The sequence below is a fragment of the Grampus griseus genome (assembly GCF_964374135.1).
Source record: "Grampus griseus genome assembly, chromosome: 7".
NCBI lineage: Eukaryota > Metazoa > Chordata > Mammalia > Artiodactyla > Delphinidae > Grampus > Grampus griseus.
Window position 1 is genome coordinate 78,209,118 of NC_139001.1, and position 21,900 is coordinate 78,231,017.

The window sequence follows — 21,900 nt, forward strand, 5'->3', positions numbered from 1 at the left end:
CCAGTCCTACTAAGCCTGCTGCAGCCCCACTTCCCTTCCCCATCCTCCCTCTAGTCCGGCCCAGGCAGTCTCCTCTTGCCTCTCTGTGGCTCTCTTCTGCTCTCTGTCTTTGTAAACAACCTAGGTTCTTTTTCGTTTCCTTTCTTTCTCCTGTCTGTACTCTCTATCAACCAGTTGAAACAAATCAAATAAAAATCAATTTGAAACAAGAAACCAGTTCTGTGCCAAGCCAGCGGAACATGTCCATGGGCCAAATTTGGGCTCTTGATGTTGGATCTCTGCTATCCCTAGGACCTTGAGAGACAGCAGCAATGATTTCCATATTCAGAGAAATGTAGATGTCATTGAAAGAAAAAAAAACAAAAAACAGAGTAAATGCTGTGAATCTCACACTGTAATTATAAAAATAAATATCACAGTGCTTTATTTTTCCCTCTACCAATATTCTTAGAATATTGTGTGCTTTTACATACTTGGCAATAGTAGAACTTATTAAGTAATTTTGAAATTCTTAACAGTCTTGTTCACATTTCAAAATAAAGTTTATTTGCAGGAGCCCTTGAGTCACTCCTTGTGTGCGCAGAGGATTGAATGCCAGGATTTGAAAAATCGTTAACGGAGTTTTCAGGAAATTAGCCATCTCCTAGTGTCAACAGTGGATTGTGTATTTTAGCTGTTTGACTCACTGCTCCACTGGGCAGCCTGCTTTCTTGTGAACTGCAGTTGTTAGCCTTCCCCAGCACGTGTTTTCAAAACAAGTGCCTCCTTCCTGACTTCCTGCATCGTAATCACTTTATAGTCCAGACACTTTCGCAGACATCTAACACCTTAAAATGGTCTACCACACACACATCACACTTCAGCAAAGCATTGCCTAGAACTAACACAAAACCGTTTTCATATACTTTTTAGAAACATTGTTTCCTTTCTCTCTTCCTCTGGATTTTATGCAGATATACCTAAATTTGGACAAAAGATTTATGCTGATAGAACTCTCTTGTTTTAAAGGACTTCAAGGTAGCTCTTTTTTTTTTTTTTTTTTTTTTTTTTTGCGGTACACGGGCCTCTCACTGTCGTGGCCTCTCCCGTTGCGGAGCACAGGCTCTGGACATGCAGGCTCAGCAGCCATGGCTCACGGGCCTAGCTGCTCCGTGGCATGTGGGATCTTCCCAGACCAGGGCATGAACCCGTGTCCCCTGCATCGGCAGGCGGACTCTCAACCACTGCACCACCAGGGAAGCCCAGGGTAGCTCTTTTTTAAGCAATGAATGCATCTATAAAATAGTCACCCTGTACTTATTTATTTTGTAGGTCCAGATTTTTCCCCAGTAGATTTGCACAGATGAGTTTGGTTATAATTTGGTTAGCAAATACATTTCCTCTGTAAAGGGCACTTTCAAAAGCACTGCATAAAGTGCATGGATTTGGACACACTGCAGTTATGAAACTTATAGTATAATCATTTTGCAATATATAAATGTATCAAATCAACACATTGTACACCTTAAACTTGCACAGTGTTATATGTCAATTATATCTCAATAAAGCTGGGGAAAAAATTTATCGTGTTTTCTATGCAGCAAATACAATAAAAAAGGATACTGTACAGTTCAAGATGGGCAACTTACTTGCATATGTAAGTAAGCTGAAAAATGATTAGAATCTCTTAACTCTTTTTTTTTTAAATCAAGGTAGAAATACCAGCACTAGGAAATAGAAATGAGAATAGCTATTTATTGTGTGCCTACTATGTGCCAGGTCCTAGAGTAAATATTTTTTCAAGTCCAGCTCAATGTAGGGTTTGAAACTGCTGGCTCTACGGTTGGATTACCCGTGTTTGAATCCCAGCTAACCCACTGCTCTAAGGATTCAGTGAGATAAGGTGTGCAAAGCATCTAGCCCCACGCTGGTGTGACAGCCAGGGCTCAATAATCAGGGATTCATTATATCCTATTCCATTTAATTCTGTGAAGTAAACCACATCCCCATTTTACAGAAGAGGAGACTGAGTCTTAGAGTGGTCTAGGAACTTGTATAAAGTCTTCAAAAGTGGGTTGCAGAGTTAGAATTTAGAACCAGGGTTCTACTGGGCATTCTGATATAACTCTTAACCAGGAATTATTGTTCTAGGCTGCCAGGAAAATCTGTGCTGGGATTTTTTTTATGGTGGGAAAGACTACCCCAGCTAAAATGACACCCTCTACTGAGACAAAGCTACCCATACAGGCAGCAAATTCACAAATAATGTATAAACAAACAAACCCTAACATTTCTAAGTTTAGAAAAAACTTTCAAAGTGCCCGTTTCAGCAGTCAGCCATTCTTAGAGTTATGTTTTTGCAGTGGGTAGCAAATTCTCAGCTATATGGATAAGCATACGCCTTTTAGAATCTGTACCTGGTTTATGAAACATGCCAAATACACCAGTCTTATCAATACGTCTGCTGTGGAAATACCATCTACACAAATATCAACTTCTAATGCCAGCTTAAGGAAGTTGTAAGGGTGATGTTCTTTTAGCAAGCAGAAAGCAAGCTTCTGGGGTGTTTGTTTTTGTTTTTAACTTTTCAGCTGCTGTGGTTTTCATCTCTTCTTACGGCGTGAGCACCAAGTGATGTCCACTGCCCGAAATTCCTTGGCCACAAGAGTCAGGCTGGATTTCATTATTGTTCAAATAGTCCTTCTAGGAATGGGCTTCAGTTGAGGACATCCTTGTTCAATGGCGTTGACAATGGAACTGAAAATCATTTTACTAATTCAGGTTTCTGATTTGCTGTGTTGAAATCTTAAATTGATCATCTGTAATCCAAGATATGGGTAGGAGTTACTCTTGTAATAGGCTAAATCTCTTACTCCTTTAAAAATCTGTATATAAAACAGAGAATGGAATGAAATTTCAGTTCCGCAAGTTGATATGGGCTTAATATAAAGATAGCACAAAACAAGAAGAATTGGGGCTGAACATCACATAATTTTCATTGCAGTTTACTTTCTAGCACTTAATCTAGTCAAAATATTTCCCTTCCTAACATTGCTACCTTCCGAATTACTCAGATGCTTAACTATATTCTGCCATCTAAATTTATGTCTGCAATAAGGCATAGAGCGTATTTCTCAAATTCTATGCAAATGAGAAGAACCCACTCCAGGATGCTGTTAGATGTGATGATTTAAGAAGCTCCACATCACCTCATTCAAGCTACTCCGGGTTTTCCTTTCCAGGGTTCAGCGGATTCCTACACGAGCAGGCCGTCTGACTCCGATGTCTCTCTGGAAGAGGATCGGGAAGCAATTCGGCAAGAGAGAGAGCAGCAGGCAGCCATCCAGCTTGAGAGAGCAAAGGTGACGTTCTTGCCCCTCTTGGGTTCCAAAGTGGCATGTTGCTCAGCAGGTATCAGCTGCTCTTCCCCTGCCTCAGATTTCTCTGGAGTAATCATTTTATGATCATTCTGATAAGGCACCAGATTGCAAGACTCCATGATCTGTTCACTCCTGATAGTAACATTCTCAGGGAGCCATATCCCAAGACACGGACCCCTTCACCTACCTTTTGTGTTTGGTTTGCTGGTGAAAATTCTTGGTCATCTGCTAACTTAGCGATTGTGCCCCATATCCAGCGTGCCCCTCCCACTGTCGTTAGAGGGCCTCCCAAGGAACCAGCGTGCTTGCCCCGTTCTCCAAGACAGCAGCCTTCATTGCAGGCCACACGTGCATAACTGGTCAGTGGGTCTCCCTGTTGGTGTCTCTGTTCTTCCCTCTTGGTGTCAATCTCCCACCTCAAGTTCACCATTCAGAGCTTTGAACAACGATTAGCATTTCAGCAAAGATGAGCAATGAAAGGCTTTGCCGCAAGAGACCTTCAGATATTCCACAGGGAGGGGCCCCCATAGGAATCCCTGCCCCATAGGAGGCAACAAAGAACAAATTGCATTTTTGAATGTTAGAACTGAGTCACTAGAGATCTCCCATGCTATGTCTTTCAGACTTTTTTTTTTTTTTTAAGCACAGACCCCTTTTGTCAAATGAAATTTTATGCACAGTAACAGATATAACATGTTCCTGGTCAGCCTCTCCTTTGCCCTTCACGATAGACTCCTAAAGCATATTGATCTAGTCTTTCTAATTTTTAGGAGAAAAAAAAAAGCTCAGATAAAGTGAACTCCTTCCGTTTTCTATTTTTATTTAATTAATTAATTTATTTACTTATTTACTTATTTTTTTATTTTTTTATTTTTATTTTTTTGCGGTATGTGGACCTCTCACTGTTGTGGCCTCTCCCGTTGCGGAGCACAGGCTCTGGACGCGCAGGCCCAGCGGCCATGGCTCACGGGCCCAGCCGCTCCGCAGCATGTGGGATCTTCCCGGACAGGGGCACGAACCTGTGTCCCCTGCATCGGCAGGCGGACTCTCAACCACTGCGCCACCAGGGAAGCCCCCCTTTTCTATTTTTACAGTAAAATGTTTAAAAGAGCGGGAAGAGGAGGATGAGGCAGGTTCACAAGGTGTCTTCCTTTGCTTCCACACCCGTGCTACCTGTGCTGGTTGGCGGAAGGGGGTTGGAGCAGCACCTGGGAAAGGACATCAGTGAGACTCTAACTCGGATCCTGCCTCAGTGCTGTTGCTCCCAGGCATGGTCCCAGCACGAATAAATGAGCCCATAACAGAGCAGCCCGGGATTGCTGGAAACTGGTGTTCTTCCTTGTGGCTAAATTTTGTTTTAGGTTTCTCTCAGAGTTTATTTTGTGGCTATTGTGGTCACCCAAATGTCAGCAACAGCGCTGTTAGCTTAGGCTGGTGGCTTACTTAACCTCTGCCAAGCTGCACCAGCCCGAGAGCACTTTGCTGCGGAGGAATCTGTCTAAGAAAAGTTTCAGAAGCAGCTTTTGTTAGCTAGGGAGAAGGTGATGAGTGAGCAGCTCCGCCCTTCCTGTCTACTCGGACCGGGCTTTCTTTTCCCTGGCAGGACAAGGTATTCTATTGAGTGGGATCCTGCAGGTTTTCAGGGCTAAGGCTATTTCAAAAATATTTATTTTAACCCTCCACCACCTTTTTATTTAAGACCCAGCACACATTTCCTGTATGCCAAGGTGGAGGCGTCTGTTACCATTTAAAATAATAAACATGAGTTTTATGACTAGAGGCCAAAGCAGACTGCCCCTCCCACCTTTCCATCCCTTCCCCCCAAATTTTAGGGCACGATTCTTTGGGATGTTGGAAAGTACGACAGGAGGGGGAACATGGTCGGGCTGATAGGACTGAATCCTCTTCAGAGCCCTTTCTGCAGATTTCTCACTGCTGCCTGGAAATGTGGAACCCAGTTGAGATCCCTCTTTGGAAAGTGATTTCCCTTACTGCCTGGTACTATCCATTATCTGGTTCTACATTTCAGTGTGAAAAATCCTCTTCTGTCTTCCTCCCTCCATCCTTATTCCATGGTTCTGTTTCCAGTCCAAACCTGTAGCATTTGCTGTGAAGACGAATGTGAGCTACTGTGGTGCCTTGGATGAGGATGTGCCTGTTCCAAGCACGGCCATCTCCTTTGACGCCAAGGACTTTCTACACATTAAAGAGGTAAATGTAGGGCACTCTGTATCTCCTAACCTGCTACAAGGCCAAGGCCAGGAATCAGCTCTGAGCCAAACTAAATGGAGAGAAGCGCTGAGGAGCTGCCAATGTGTTACCTCATTTAATTGGCTAAGCCTTCCAAATCCATTCCTTCTCAGCAAGATTTGGAAGCCTGAGATCATTGCTTACATTATCACACATTTAAAACATTGAATCACAATCATCAGAGGATCGATGTAGGATAGACCTGTGGTCCTCTGGTCACCTTTTAATCACCTACCATGATAGATCCATTGACATAGATCAATGGATCCAATTTAGGGAAACGTGAGTTTGGTGGCATGGCTCCTACCCAGAAGGCACCATTTACAAGGGATGTTGTAATTATAAACATCTGGATTATTGTCCCGTGGACCTTGACCGCCAAACCAACACTACAGAGTATAATAATTAAATTGTTAAAGTTAAGAGAAGGGCAGAGGACTTTGGGAAATAGAAACCTTGAGGGATTGAGCACTTGAGGCCTCGCATCTTGAAAGATGGAATAGTGACATCAAAAACTTTCATTTACTCAACCTGGGTGTATTGAAATCCTCCTTTATGTCAGACATCGTGCTGGGCATTTGGGGATCAGAGCTGAAGGTCCACTGTCCCCTCGGCCAGGGAGCTCAGAGTCTGGTGGGGGAGACAAACTAGTGCATAGTTTCTGCATGGGTTGAGAAGTTCTGTTATAGTAAAATTGAATGGGTGTTGTGGGAGCCCAAAGAAAGAGCAGGAGGGACCATCCGGCTCAGGAAGAGGAGGGTGGGGGGCTGGAAAGCTCTTCAGAAGTGGTGAAGCCTGAATTCAGGCTGGGGTGAGGGGTGGCGGTTTCAGGTGGAAGGGACAGCCAGGGGCAATGAGCACAGCACCGCTGGAGGGCGGTAAGCGGGGAGTGGTACAGGGGATGGGCCACGTCAGAGAGGCAGGGGCCAGATGAGAAAGGACCTCGTAGGCCATGGCAAGGAGGCTGGACTCGATCACCAGGCAGTGGGCTGGAGAGGAATTTTAAATAAAGGATGGATGTGACCAGCCTCGTATCTTAGCATGGTGACTCTGATGGTCGAGGGAGTATTGCAGAGGCTGGGGAGACATGGTAAGTCTAGACAGTGGCTGAAGCAGAGATGATAGAAAGAGGGAGCAGCTTGGAGAGAGAGTTAAGAGGCAAATAGACCAGATTGGAAGATTTCACATGGTGGTGGGGGGGGATAGTGGAGAAAGTGAGATGAAGAGAAATGAAGGATGGAGGGCAGTTTCTCTAGCTCACCTGAAAGGGCAGAGGGTGGTGTCAGCTATCAAAATAAAGAAGGCCGAGAGGGGAGAAGATTAGTGACAGGGGTGACGTGATTATGAATTTGCTATTAGGTGCACTGTGTCTGGGGCACTGGGAACCTCCCATGGAGTTACTCAATGGGCCTTTCCCCACATAATGTGGAGGCCAGAGGAGAGGAATTGCAGTTTGCTCTTCCTAAGTGCTTTGAGTTGAAAAGGAGGACAGGTTTTAGCCAGGAGAAGGCAGCATAGAGTTGAGGGAGTGTTTTTACAAGTTTATTTGCTTTTTTTTGATTTTTTAGGATGGGAAAGATTTTAATATGTTTTCCATGCTGAGATGTTGAACCCAGTGATATATATGGGAAGGAAAAGACCTAACTGATAGAATGAGGGGAGTAGAGGGAAGGAGTGATATATACGGGAAGGAAAAGACCTAACTGATAGAATGAGGGGAGTAGAGGGAAGGAGATGGCATCCGGAATATTGGCACAAGAAGTAGGCCGAGTCAGGAGGAAAGTCTTGCCTTCCTTGAACTTCCCTGTTCTGCACAGGATTTTCCAGTGGGGCTGGAGGCATACATTGGAGGACATTACTACTTGATAGTCTCCATTGGCTCTGCTGGAAAGGAGCCGTTAGAAATTGGATCTTAGAAAACAGAGAGTGGATATAATGGTGGATACATGTCATTACACATTTGTCAAAACCCATAGAAGGTACAACATGACTCTGGGTGAGAATAATGTGTCATTGTAGATTCATCATTGTAACAAATGTACCACTCTAGTGTGGGATGTTGATAGTGGGGGAAGTTATGCATGTGTGAAGGCAGGGGTATGTGGGAACTCTCTGTACTTTTCCCACAATTCTGCTATGAACCTAGAACTACTCTTAAAAATAAAGTTTACTAATTAAAAACCATTTTAAAAAAAGAAAAAGGAGAGTGTAAGGGTGGAACAATAAAGTGAAACCTGACCCTGAGGAGCCTGAGGAATGTGATCAACATAAACCTGTCACTTAATGTCACTGAGACACCAGCATTTACCCTCTGGCCCAAAACAAGATGTGCACAGTTAATATGTAACAATTTGAAAATCACTGTCTTTCAAAACTCTGTATTCTACAATAGCATTAATGACACAAGACATATACATTTAAAATTTTTTAACTATGTGATAGCAAGTAGGTCAAACACTGGGATGTCTACAGATGTCTCACTGTCTTTGCATTGTGCCCACGTGAACTGGGTGAAATTCTACATTTGTTCCTTTGTTCCATTCAAGATATAGTTCTTGAGCATGTAGTGTGTGCTAATGTTGGCAGATATTGTCTGACAGATGTTGTCTGACAGATGTTGTCTGACAGCTGTAAACAAAGACAGAGTACCTTCCCTCATGGACTTAAATTCTAGTGGGGAGACAGATAATGAAAAAATAAATCATTACAAATTGTGAATGCTTTGTGGAAAAAATGAACTGGATGCTGGGAATCTTAAAATATAGGGATGAGGAGGTTATATACTTTTAAATATAGGGGTGATCAGAGAAGCCTTTCTGAGTATGTGACCATTACGCAGCGTAGCCAGCCTTAAAAAAAAAGAAGAAACCTTCTAGGGAGAGGGAACAGCATGTGTAAAGGCCCTGTGGTAGGACAAAATAAGCTGGCACAATCAATCAACTGGAAGAAGGTCATATGCCTGGAACGCAGTGAGCCCGTAGCAGGAAACAGAGTTGTAGAAGTAAGCAGGGCACAGGTCAAGTAGGACCTTAAGGTGACGGCAAGACTTCATATTTTATTCTAAGTATAATAAGATGGCACTGAAGACTTTAAAAGCAGAGGAGTGGGATGAATTTATTATTTGAAGGCTATTCTGATTGTTGTAGAGACAGTGGATTGGAGTGGGGTAAGTACGGAATCAGGGAGACTGTTAGAACCATTTTAGATTAGAGATAATGGGACTGAGCTGGCCTGGTGTCAGTGAGATGGAAAGAAGTAGACACCTTTGACATATATTGTGGAAGTTCAGTGATCTGTGCTGCTGATGCACATGTAGGAACTAAGATTGAGGGAGAAATCCAAGATGATCAAGGAAATCAAGCTTTATGAATTGAGCAACTAGGATGGAGTTGACCAGGGTGGAGTGAGGACAGATGGGAAGGGAGGTTAGGGAGTAGACATCTCAAAGGAGATATGAAGGAGGAAGTTAGATGTAAGAATTTGGAGCTCAGAGGACGGGGTTGGGCCAAAGAAATAAGTTTGGATCATTAGTTTATCCCGGTGGCATTTAAAGCTGAGGTAATGACAGAAGTCACCTAAAGAGAGAGGAGAGGGAGGAGAGAAAACAGCCCTGGATCAAACTCAAAGGAATTCCATCCTGCAAAAGTGGGGTGCATGAAAAGATTCAACAATTAAGGAAAAGGAGAAACATGAGATTTGGGAGGAAAATCAGGACAGAGCAAGGCATGGACATCAAGAGAGAAGAGCGTATCCAAAAGGAGGCAGCAACCAGCTGTGGCCAGTGTTGCGACATGTCACCTAAGACGAGGAGAAAGGAATGGATGTCGGGTTGGCAAAGTGGTCAGTAGCAACGAAGTCACTGGGACCATTGTCTGGAGTTGTGGAGACAGAGAGACAGAAGCTGGATGGAGTGTAATGAGGAGAGAAGGGGAGTTAGGAAGTATATTTAGCAAGCACAGACGGTGCTTTCAAGGGAGTTGACACTGACCGGGCAGTAGACTGAAGAGTGTATGAAGTCCAAAGAGCTTTCCTTTCAAGATGGGAGCTATCAGAGCACCAGTACATGCTGCTATTAACCACCAGAGAGAGAGGGAGAGATTGATGGGAAAGGAGAGATAGGCAAAGGAGTCAAGTTTTTGGTAGTCTGGAAGCGTGGGATCCAGACCCCGAGAGGAGAGACAGACCTCTGATACGAAGGGGAACACTGATTCATTATAACATGCAGGAAAAAGATGAGTGCAGGCACACACAGCTCAGAGCCTTGGTTATAAGAAGCTGAGGAAGCACTGAGTTGATGGCTTCTGCTTTCTCAATCGTGTATGTGGTGGGGATATCCATATTTGCCTCGAAGACAAGGACTCTTTACCTGAAACACGTACCCTGACATCTGAATGGTTACATTGACTTTGTCTCACCATTCCCATCAAAAATGACCAAACCGTATTCATTAGCTGCTCATACCCATCGTTTCCAAGGAGAAGCAGCACTTTAAATGGTAAGAGAAGTTTTCACATATTCCATGCACACTACTCACACCCTTATCCCCACCTTGCTATATTTTATTGCTTTCCTCCATTCCATCAATCTTCTCCATTTGTCCAGTGGGTTGCTTTTTTGAAGTATGTGCTCCTTCATCAGTGACTTTCTCTTGTCTGGCAGTTTGATGTATAGTATTGAGTTGGTAATCCTATGTGGATTTGAGCCACGTGTTTTCACGAGGTCGCAGATAAGGAAACATCTCAGAAAGAGAAAGTGCTCATCGTTTTAGGGAAATGAGAAGAATTGGAACACTAAGGTGACCTTGCCAGAAAACTGGCGTGTGCTCGCAGAATATCAACACAAAGGAACATATTTCTGTAATCGAGTTGTAGCCTTTCCTCTCATCCATCACCTAGAAGGCCATTTGGTATATGCTCTGTTATAAGTACTGCCTCAGTAACGAAAAGCTTCAATGCAGAGAAACGCTACAGCTCTCCTTATCACATATACCAAAGGACAGGCGATTTAATAAGCTTTTGAACATACAACGCAGCTTTCCCCAAATTGGCTCAAAGAACTTTCATTAACGTTAAGTCAGATTCTCACTGTTTCTTAGAACTAAGGTAAAACATCTTGGGAAGTTGTGTTAACTACTTCAGAAACCCCTTAAGTTTATTTGGATACGACTTAGTAAGTTAGTGTTCCGGTGGGCTAACTTGATTTCCGGAAGTAACTTAAGCCCTAGGAAACTATGACTCATTGTGTGTTTTGTCCCTACCACAGTAAAATTTAAATTCCAGGTCTGTGCACCAAGCATTCTGAAAGGGTCCCGTTGCCTTTTGTTAATTCCAAAATAAACGGGCCTGGTATTTCAGGCCTGTTATCCTGAAATAAACGATGGAAAGATGGAAGAAACTGAGATCTAGATTGTTCAAGATTTTATATTAGGTCAACTCTTTTCTTCAGTGCAGGCTCAGACTGCATGCCATGCGGGCCTTGTGTAGGAGCTGTGTGCATAACAAAGGCCAAATCTCTAAATCATATCTTTTTGCTTTCGAGTGTGAAGCTGTTACTCAGAATTACTCAGTTACCTGGAATTTCATGCTGCGATGATTCAACAGAATCATCCATTCCTCCTTCACAGCGTGTCAATGTCATATACATATAAATTCTACTGTTCTCTGAGCTAAGCACAATATACCATAGAGAGTTACATTTCGAAAAAACTAAATGGTTTCTGGATCAAAGAGAGAGAGTTACCTTGCCCAACACTGTTAAAGACACAAAAGGAAGTTTTTGGAATTATCTCTGGAGGATGTAAACAGTAGGACTAATATCTGCTTTCTAGAAATCACCTAGCAGAAACCTTCCCTTGAGGCAGGTAGCTTGGATTAACTATGCCTCTTGCTCTAGGATTCAGCAAATCTATCATTACAAATGCAGTTTTGCTGGCCCATCACATAGGACCATGTTCACCCCATATTGGCTGAAGCCTTTGTGTGGGTTTGTTTCCCAAGTTTATGTGTCATGGAACTTTATTTAAATGGAAATTCCTTCATTCCTGTTGGGCTTCAGGCCATTTGGAGATTATTTCAAAAATTCCACTTATGTATAACACGCTTAGCCTTTGTAAGAGTAGGCTTGTTTTTCTTCAGGTAGTAAGATGGACCTTGATTTGCAAACCTATATTTGGAAGATTATAATTTTTCCCCAGAGAGAGTAGAATACAGATAGTAGGGTGGAATTTTTACCTCAAAGCTTTTGACAAAAAAACAGACTCTTCAGTGTATTTTGTCTTAGACTTGTCGATCCTGTCTTCCAGAGTTCCAGTTACATGGGTGCCTATTTATCCATGTAAAATCTATTCCTTAACAATTGGCTAGAGCTTCTTGACAAGGACCAAAGGAATCCAGATGTTAAGACCTGACTTTTGCCCAGGGATTGGCAAACTGTGGCTCACAGGCTGAAACCAGCCTGCTGCCTTTCTTGGAAAGAAAAAATTTGTTGAAGCACAGCTGTGCTTACTTGTTTACGTATTGACTGTGGCTGCTTCCACACCATAAGAGCAGATTACAGTAGTTGCAGCAGAGACCATATGGCCTGCAAACCCTCAAGTGTTTACTCTCTGGGCCTTTAGATTAAAAGTGTGGTTTCTTCTATGGACTGCTCCATCCCAGATATATATAATATAGTATAATATACTATAAATCGTGTTTGTGTATGTAATAGAGTATAGTATAATATTATATAATATAGTGTTGCATTCTTTTGGTCCCCTGAGATTTATAAATGTGAAGATCAGTGACTTACTGTTGAGCAGTTTTATTCCTGCATTCCAGAAATACAACAATGATTGGTGGATAGGAAGGCTGGTGAAAGAAGGCTGTGAGATTGGCTTCATCCCAAGTCCACTTAGATTGGAGAACATACGGATTCAGCAAGAACAAAAAAGAGGACGTTTTCACGGAGGGTAAGGCTCCTTCCTTTCTCTAAAGTTTTTTGGAGGAAGTAGGAAAATTAGGTGATATTTTCAAGTTTGCTTATTAGGTTAAACATATATGCTTTCAAAGTAAAAGCTACTTCTCTATGTGCAAGGTGTTTCTGAAATTGACACAAAAGGGTTTCACATAGTTCACTCTCCCCATTGTGTGCTGAAGCCTGGACACCCCTGGAATCAACACGAATTCCACAGTGGAGACTGTTTTCTGTGGCTTCAGCAAACCCTCCTGGGAACCTAAGCTTTCCTCTGTGAGAGTCCTGTAGGGTATCCTTTCTCAGTACAGTAAGTGGGGGCCTGGCCTGACCTGGCATCATGGCTCTTCTTGGTTAACTTTCAGAGACTCTCTTTCAAGTGGGCACAGAATGCCATGGCACATGCAATACCATCCCGGGACTAGTAGCACTTTGTCCAGGGTTTTCTGTGGCTGCTGCCATCGCTTGGTACTTGGGGTAAGACTCTGTCCAGCTTCAGATGAATTAACCTCTAGTGAACTCATGAAGTAGCCACAAAGATCTCAGAGTGCAGGTATTTAAAGGTCCCAGGGATACAAGCAAAACCTGAGAGGAGAAATCAGAATCATACTGAGCCTGCATATATTGTGAGCCTACATTGAAGTACTGATTTGGTATGTGTTACCATTTTTTGAAAGTCCTAAAATAGAATCAGTTCTTTCTCTTAACTCTCAACCTCCTTTTTCTATTAGATCCTTTTCTGTTTCAAAAACTCCTCTGTTCTTCAGGGGCCCTTTTGCCTTTGTCATAATGGGAACCTCTTAAACAGTGATAGGAGATCACAAAAGTAGAGTGTTAGCCCACTTTTAATTATCATGCCTATAACATTATTAATGATTAATCCCTCTTATTACTTCTTCTCTAGACTTTTTATCTCTCATACTGCTCCATGTGGGAACACATTTTCCTGTCTCAGGACCTTTGTAATTGCTGTTTCCTTTTACTGGACGCTTTTCTTCACTTTTCCACTGGATCACTCCATCTGCTTCAGATCTTAGTTAAATATCACCTTTTCAATGACCCCTTTCCTGCCACCACATTTAAAGTTGAATCCACTTCTCTTCCCTTGCTTCCTATCTCTCTCCCGACTCAGTTTTCTCTGTTGCACTTATTACTGTCAGAAATACTATATATTTACCTATTCATCTGTTTGATACTGATATTTCCCGTTAGAATTTGTCTGTATAAGGGAAGGAATTTTGTTTTTCCCCCCACTGTTGTATTCCTAGTTTCTAGGACAGTGAATACTCAATAGATATTTGAATGAAATAATAAATGAATTATTATCACCATTTCCAAAGTTATTCTACTATTATTATTATTATTGCATAAAATTATTTTACACTTCTGAACTAAAGGCTTACTTTGCCCACAGGCACAAGAGTAAAACCAAGAGCTCAAAGACATGATCTTCTTTTATCTTTATACCAACTGTGAAGTATAGTTTCTCCTTCTAGAGATGGGGAAACTCAGGCACAAAGATATGATATGGTGTGCCAAGGTCCCACAACTAGTAATGGGCAAAGCCGGGAGGAGAAATCAGATTGTCCTAACTCTAGGGACCATACTTAAGCACTGAAGGAAGGGACACTGGAGAAGTGGGAAGGTGGGCTCCTGAGGGCCCTGGTGGGCTCCAGGGAAGCTTCCCAAGCCACATGCAGGAACCAATACGAATGAGCTTCCGTTCCATTCCATAATATTATTCATGACCAAATCCTTACTGCCAGTTCTTAATTCTGATCCCCACATAAGAAGTGCTTCTTCCACATCTTACTGCTTGTTTTGAGCTGTGTTTGACATCCAGCTAGTGTACTGGTGACCAGTGTTGGTTAAAAAGACAGTTCACAAGAACATTCCTAGTAGTGATTCTTTTGCCTCATTTCTGCATTGAATAATTAGGAGACATACTTTAGCAAAATATTTCCAGGTCCTAGATAGTTTCCCACTTTCTCTGAGAAAGGAGGTCAAAGAAAACATTTGGGCAGATCCTTGAAGTACTCTATAGCAGGACTTGGTGTGTTTTGAATTACTTAGTGGATTAAGGCCAAAGAAAGCTTTGTACTCTCAAGTTCTATTTCGAAGGAATCTGGGGAATGAGTCTTTTTTTTCTTTGAATTTAATTTTATTTATTTTTTTATACAGCAGGTTCTTATTAGTTATCTATTTTATACATATTACTGTATATATGTCAATCTCAATCTCCCAGTTCATCCCACCACCCCCCACCAACTTCCCCCCCTTGGTGTCCATGCATTTGTTCTCTACATCTGTGTCTCTATTTCTGCCCTGCAAACCGGTTCATCTGTACGATTTTTCTATGTTCCACATATATGCATTAATATACAATATTTGTTTTTCTCTTTCTGACTTACTTCACTCTGTATGACAGTCTCTAGATCCATCCACGTCTCTACAAATGACCCAATTTCGTTCCTTTTTATGGCTGAGTAATATTCCATTGTATATATGTACCACATCTTCTATATCCATTTGTCTGTCAATAGGCATTTAGTTTGCTTCCATGACCTGGCTATTGTAAATAGTGCTGCAATGAACATTGGGGTGCATGTGTCTTTTTGAGTTATGGTTTTCTCTGGGTATATGCCCAGTAGTGGGATTGCTGAGTCATGTGGTAATTCTATTTTTAGTTTTTAAGTAACCTCCATACTGTTCTCCATAGTGGCTGTATCAATTTACATTCCCAGCAACAGTGCAAGAGGGTTCCCTTTCCTCCACACCCTCTCCAGCATTTGTTGTTTGTAGATTTTCTGATGATCCCCATTCTAACTGGTGTGGGATCATACCTCATTGTAGTTTTGATTTGCATTTCTCTAATAATTAGTGATGTTGAGCAGCTTTTCATGTGCTTCTTGGCCATCTATATGTCTTCTTTGGAGAAATGTCTATTTAGGTCTTCTGCCCATTTTTGGATGGGTTGTTTATATTTTTAATATTGATCTGCATGAGCTGTTTATATATTTTAGAGATTAATCCTTTGTCCGTTGATTCGTTTGCAAATATTTTCTCTCATTCTGAGGGTTGTCTTTTCGTCATGTTTGTAGTTTCCTTTGCTTTGCAAAAGATTTTAAGTTTCATTAGGTCCCATTTGTTTATTTTTGTTTTTATTTCCATTACTCTAGGAGGTGGGTCAAAAAAGATCTTGCTGTGATTTACGTCAAAGAGTGTTCTTCCTATGTTTTCCCCTAGGAGTTTTATAGTGTCTGGTCTTACATTTAGGTCTTTAATCCATTTTGAGTTTATTTTTGTGTATGGTGTTAGGGAGTGTTCTAATTTCATTCTTTTACATGTAGCTGTCCAGTTTTCCCAGCACCACTTATTGAAGAGGCTGGCTTTCTCCATTGTATACCCTTGCCTCCTTTGTCATAGATTAGTTGACCATAGGTGCATGGGTTTATCTCTGGGCTTTCTATCCTGTTCCATTGATCTATATTTCTGTTTTTGTACCAGAACCATACTGTCTTGATTACTGTAGCTTTGTGGTATAATCTGAAGTCAGGGAGTCTGATTCCTCCAGCTCTGGTTTTTTCCCTCAAGATTGCTTTGGCTATTTGGGGTCTTTTGTGTTTCCATACAAATTTTTAGATTGTTTGTTCTAGTTCTGTAAAAAATGCCATTGGTAATTTGATAGGGATTGCATTGAATCCATAGATTGCTTTGGGTAGTATAGTCATTTTCACAATACTGATTCTTCCCATCCAAGAGCATGGTATATCTCTCTATCTGTTTGTGTCATCTTTGATTTCTTTCATCAGTGTCTTACCATTTTCTCAGTACAGGTCTTTTACCTCCGTAGGTAGGTTTATTCCTAGGTATTTTATTCTTTTTGTTGCAGTGGTGAATGGGATTGTTTCCTTAATTTCTCTTTCTGATCTTTCATTGTTAGTGTATAGGAATGCAAGAGATTTCTGTGCATTAATTTTGTATCCTGCAGCTTTACCAGATGTATTGATTAGCTCTAGTAGTTTTCTGGTGGCATCTTTAGGATTCTATATGTATAGTATCATGTCATCTGCAAACAGTGAAACTTTTACTTCTTCTTTTCCAATTTGTATTCCTTTTATTTCTTTTTCTTCTCTGATTGCCGTGGCTAGGACTTCCAAAACTATGTTGAATAGTAGTGGTGAGAGTGGACATCCTTGTCTTGTTCCTGATCTTAGAGGAAATGCTTTCAGTTTTTCACCATTGAGAATGATGTTTGCTGTGGGTTTGTCATATATGGCCTTTATTATGTTAAGGTAGGTTCCTTCTATGCCTACTTTCTGGAGAGTTTATATCATAAATGGTGTTGAATTTTGTCAAAAGCTTTTTCTGCATCTATTGAGATGATCATATAGTTTTTCTTCTTCAATTTGTTAATATGGTGTATCACATTGATTTGCATATATTGAAGAATCCTTGCATCCCTGGGATATATCCCACTTGATCATGGTGTATGATCCTTTTAATGTGTTGATGGATTCTGGTTGCCTGTATTTTGTTGAGGATTTTTGCATCTATGTTCATCAGTGATATTGGTCTGTAATTTACTTTTTTTGAGACACCTTTGTCTGGTTTTGGTATCAGGGTGATGGTGGCCTCATAGAATGAGTTTGGGAGTGTTCATTCCTCTGCAGTTTTTTGAAAGAGTTTGAGAAGGGTGGGTGTTAGCTCTTCTCTAAATGTTTGATAGAATTCACCTGTGAAGCCATCTGGTCCTGGACTTTTATTTGTTGGAAGATTTTTAATCACAGTTTCAATTTCATTACTTGTGATTGGTCTGTTCATATTTTCTATTTCTTCCCAGTTCAGTCTTGGAAGGTTATACCTTTCCAAGAATTTGTCCATTTCTTCCAGGTTGTCCATTTTATGGCATAGAGTTGCTTGCAGTAGTCCCTTAGGATGCTTTGTGTTTCTGTGGTGTCCATTGTAACTTCTCCTTTTTCATTTCTAATTTTATTGATTTGAGTCCTCTCCCTCTTTTTCTTGATGACTTAGGCTAAAGGGTTATCAATTTTGTTTATCTTCTCAAAGAACCAGCTTTTAGTTTTATTGATCTTTGCTATTGTTTTCTTTGTATCTATTTCATTTATTTCTGCTCTGATCTTTATGATTTCTTTCCTCTACTAACTTTGGGTTTTGTTTGTTCTTCTTTCTCTAGTTCCTTTAGGTGTAAGGTTAGATTGGTTTTTTTGAGACTTTTCTTGTTTCTTGAGGTAGGCTTGTATTGCTATAAACTTCCCTCTTAGAACTGCTTTTGCTGCATCCGATAGGTTTTGGAACATCATGTTTTAGTTGTAATTTGTCTCTAGGTATTTTTTGATTTCCTCTTTGATTTCTTCAGTGATCTCTTGGTTATTTAGTAACATTTTGTTTAGCCTCCATGTGTTTTGTGTTTTTTATGTTTTTTTCCCTGTAATTTATTTCTAATCTCATAGCGTTGTGGTTGGAAAAGATGGTTGATATGATTTCAATTTTTTTTAATTTACCGAGGCTTGATTTGTGACCCAAGAGGTGATCTATACTGGAGAATGTTCTGTGTGCACTTGAGAAGAAAGTGTAATCTGCTGTTTTTGGATGGAATGTCCTGTAAATATCAAGTAAATCTATCTGGTCTATTGTGTCATTTAAAGCTTGTGTTTCCTTAGTAATAATCTGTTTGGATGATCTGTCCATTGTTGTAAGTGAGGTGTTAAAGTCCCCCACTATTACTGTGTTACTGTCAATTTCCTCTTTTATAGCTGTTAGCAGTTGCCTTATGTATTGAGGTGTTCCTATCTTGGGTGCATATATATTTATAATTGTTATATCTTCTTCTTGGATTGATCCCTTGATCATTATGTAGTGTCCTTCCTTGTCTCTTGTAACATTCTTTATTTTAAAGTCTATTTTATCTGATATGAGTATTGCTACTCCAGCTTTCTTTTGATTTCCATTTGCATGCAATATCTTTTTCCATCCCCTCACTTTCAGTCTGTATGTGTCCCTAGGTCTGAAGTGGGTCTCTTGTAGACAGCATATATATGGGTCTTGTTTTTGCATCCATTCAGTGAGCCTGTGTCTTTTGGTTGGAGCATTTAATCCATTCACGTTTAAGGCAATTATTGATATGTGTGTTGCTATTACCATTTTCTTAATTGTTATGGGTTTGGTTTTGTCGGTCCTTTTCTTCTCTTGTGTTTCCCACTTAGAGAAGTTCCTTTAGCATTTGTTGTAGAGCTGGTTTGGTGATGCTGAATTCTCTTAGCTTTTGCTTGTCTGTAAAGTTTTTGATTTCTCCATTGAATCTGAATGAGATCCTTGCCGGGTGGAGTAATCTTAGTTGTAGGTTCTTCCCTTTCATAACTTTAAATATATCGTGCCACTCCCTTTGGCTTGTAGAGTTTCTGCTGAGCAATCAGCTGTTAACCTTGTTGGAGTTCCCTTGTATGTTATTTGTCGTTTTTCCCTTGTTCCTTTCAATAATTTTTCTTTGTCTTTAATTTTTGTCAGTTTGATTACTGTGTGTCTTGGTGTGCTTCTCCTTGGGTTTATCCTGCCTGGAACTGTGTGCTTCCTGGACTTGGGTGGCTATTTCCTTTCCCACGTTAGGGAAGTTTTCGACTATAATCTCTTCAGATATTTTCTTGGGTCTTTTCTCTCTCTCTTCTGCTTCTGGGACCCCTATGACGCGAATTTTGTTGCGTTTAATGTTGTCCCAGAGGTCTCCTTGGCTGTCTTCATTTTTTTTCATTCTTTTTTCTTTATTCTGTTCCACGGCAGTGAATTCCAGTATTCTGTCTTCCAGGTCAGTTATCTGTTCTTCTGCCTCAGTTATTCTGCTATTGATTCCTACTAGTGTATTTTTCATTTCAGTTATTGTATTGTTCATTTCTGTTTGTTTGTTCTTTAATTCTTCTAGGTGGCTGTTCTTTAATTCTTCTAGGTCTTTGTTAAACATTTCTTGCATCTTCTCAATCTTTACCTCCATTCTTTTTCCGAGGTCCTGGATCATCTTCACTATCATTATTCTGAATTCTTTTTCTGGAAGGTTGCCTATCTCCACTCCATTTAGTTGTTTTTCTGGGGTTTTATCTTGTTCCTTCATCTGGTACATAGTCCTCTGCCCTTTCATTTTGTCTATCTTTCTGTGAATGTGGTTTTCATTCCACAGGCTGCAGAATTGTTCTTCTTGCTTCTGCTGTCTGCCCTCTGGTGGATGAGGCTATTTAAGAGGCTTGTGCAAGCTTCCTGATGGGAGGGACTGGTGGTGGGTAGAGCTGGCTGTTGCTCGGGTGGGCAGATCTCAGTTAAACTTTAATCTGCTTGACTGATGATGGGTGGGGCTGGGTTCCCTCCCTGTTGGTTGTTTGGCCTGAGGCGACCCAACACTGGAGCCTACGGGGCTCTTTGGTGAGGCTAATGGCAGACTCTGGGAGGGCTCACACCAAGGAGTACTTCCCAGAACTTCTGCTGCCAGTGTGCTTGTCCCCACGGTGAGCCACAGCCACCCCCCTCTGCAGTAGACCTTCCAACACTAGCAGGTAGGTCTGGTTCAGTCTCCTATGAGGTCACTGCTCCTTCCCCTGGGTCCCGATGTGCACACTACTTTGTGTGTGTCCTCCAAGAGTGGAGTCTCTGTTTCCCCCAGTCCTGTCGAAGTCCTGCAGTCAAATCCTGCTAACCTTCAAAGTCTGATTCTCTAGGAATTCCTCCTCCTGTTGCCGGACTCCCAGGTTGGGAAGCCTGACGTGGGGCTCAGAACCTTCACTCCAGTGGGTGGACTTCTGTGGTATAAGTGTTCTCCAGTTTGTGAGTCACCCATCCAGCAGTTATGGGATTTGATTTTATTGTGATTGCGCCTCTCCTACCGTCTCATTATGGCTTCTCCTTTGTCTTTGGATGTGGGGTATCTTTTTTGGTGAGTTCCAGTGTCTCCCCGTTGACGATTGTTCAGCAGTTCGTTGTGATTCCAGTGCTCTTGCAAGAGGGAGTGAGCGCACATCCTTCTACTCTGCCATCTTTGGGGAATGAGTCTTAAGTTCCTTTTCTGTATCTTAGGAAATCCAGTGGAAATTCTTCTTCAAGTCTTGGAGAAATGGTATCAGGGACATTTCGAGCAACCCCCACATCAACAGGTGAGGGTTTCAGTTAGACCTTTTTTTTTTTTTTTTTTTTTTTTCCAGTTAGACCTTTTTTTAATGGAATGTATTCCTTTCTTAATATTTGAAAGTTCATGCAAGTATTTTTACTAATTTGGAAGCAATTTAAAAACTTGACTTAAAGATTTTTCTACTTAACTTTTCATTGCTCATTTGCTTTCTATGGTCATTTGATTTGATCTAAAGGGTACTTGTGGTACTAGAAATTCAGATCATGGTAATATAACTTTGTAAAATCTTATTTGCCCTCTATTTTATAAATCATTCAGAAGCAAGTTCATTATTCCACCCAGAAACCCAGCAGACTTTAAGATGGTGAGGACCAACCAATTAAAAAGTTTTTACAAAGTTGTAAAGTCTGAAGAAAATGCTCTATTTAAGTCTCCATGTAAAACTTTAGGGTGTGTTGGTACAGCCTGGGCGGTGGAGGTGGAGAGGGTTGAAGCAGAGAATGAGGTTAAGCCCAGATGACCTCACTTCTGTTTGGACAGCAGATAACTGAGCCCTGGAATTAATGGTAATGAAGAGGCAGTGGCGGCCCAATCAGGAGTTGTGTATTTAGAAACTGTGGAGGTATGCAAGCAGGAGTTTTTCTTCCACCACGTTCCCTGACTCCTATAGGCTCATTTCATTCTGCCCAGAATTGATGCTGCATTAAGTCATCCAGGATTACCAATTCAGAATGACAGATCCAAGGTCTATCCTGGTCTATCCTAACTGCAGGAAACTGGATTGATTCTGGAACAGATCTGAGTATCTGGGTCCTTGTTCATGTGAATCCTGATTTCCATGGCTCTGAGCCAAACTCTGGGTCTCTGGGTTGTCCGCAAATGGACTGGACCTGATTGGGTGGCGACAAAGCCACTTTAATCAGATATTGAGTATATTTTGCCTCATCCCCATTTGTTGGACATTTAGGTCATTGCAGCTTTTCACTATTACAAACAAGAAAGAACAGGAATAACTGATTATAAACTTACTTGAAATTAAGAGCAACATAGTAGGAAAAATGTGTCAATATTCTGGAAAGTGAGCAGAAAGACTTAAGAACACAAAAAGAACCGCAAAATTTTTTGATAATTCACCAAAATTACAAATCCAAAAATAACTAGTGAGTGAGGTAATGATCATTACTGTCCAAATTGTTATTCTAAGTTTCTTTT

The 21,900-nt window shown here is 41.2% G+C and overlaps 1 protein-coding gene across 3 annotated transcripts in view; it reads left to right on the plus strand.

The window, feature by feature from the left end:
- The window catches only part of CACNB4 (calcium voltage-gated channel auxiliary subunit beta 4), a gene marked incomplete at both ends in the record, with an annotated part of 266,298 nt that overhangs the window by 210,373 nt on the left and 34,025 nt on the right, over nt 1–21,900 (plus strand). For 2 of the 3 annotated variants that reach the window (XM_082658874.1, XM_082658875.1), the window contains 4 exons: nt 3,222–3,341; nt 5,448–5,570; nt 12,428–12,558; nt 20,637–20,713. In XM_082658874.1, coding sequence (XP_082515000.1) covers nt 3,222–3,341; nt 5,448–5,570; nt 12,428–12,558; nt 20,637–20,713 — 451 coding nt within the window. Of the gene's footprint in view, nt 1–3,221; nt 3,342–5,447; nt 5,571–12,427; nt 12,559–20,636; nt 20,714–21,900 lie in introns of those variants that run through there. The other variant, XM_082658876.1, reaches the window with a different exon arrangement.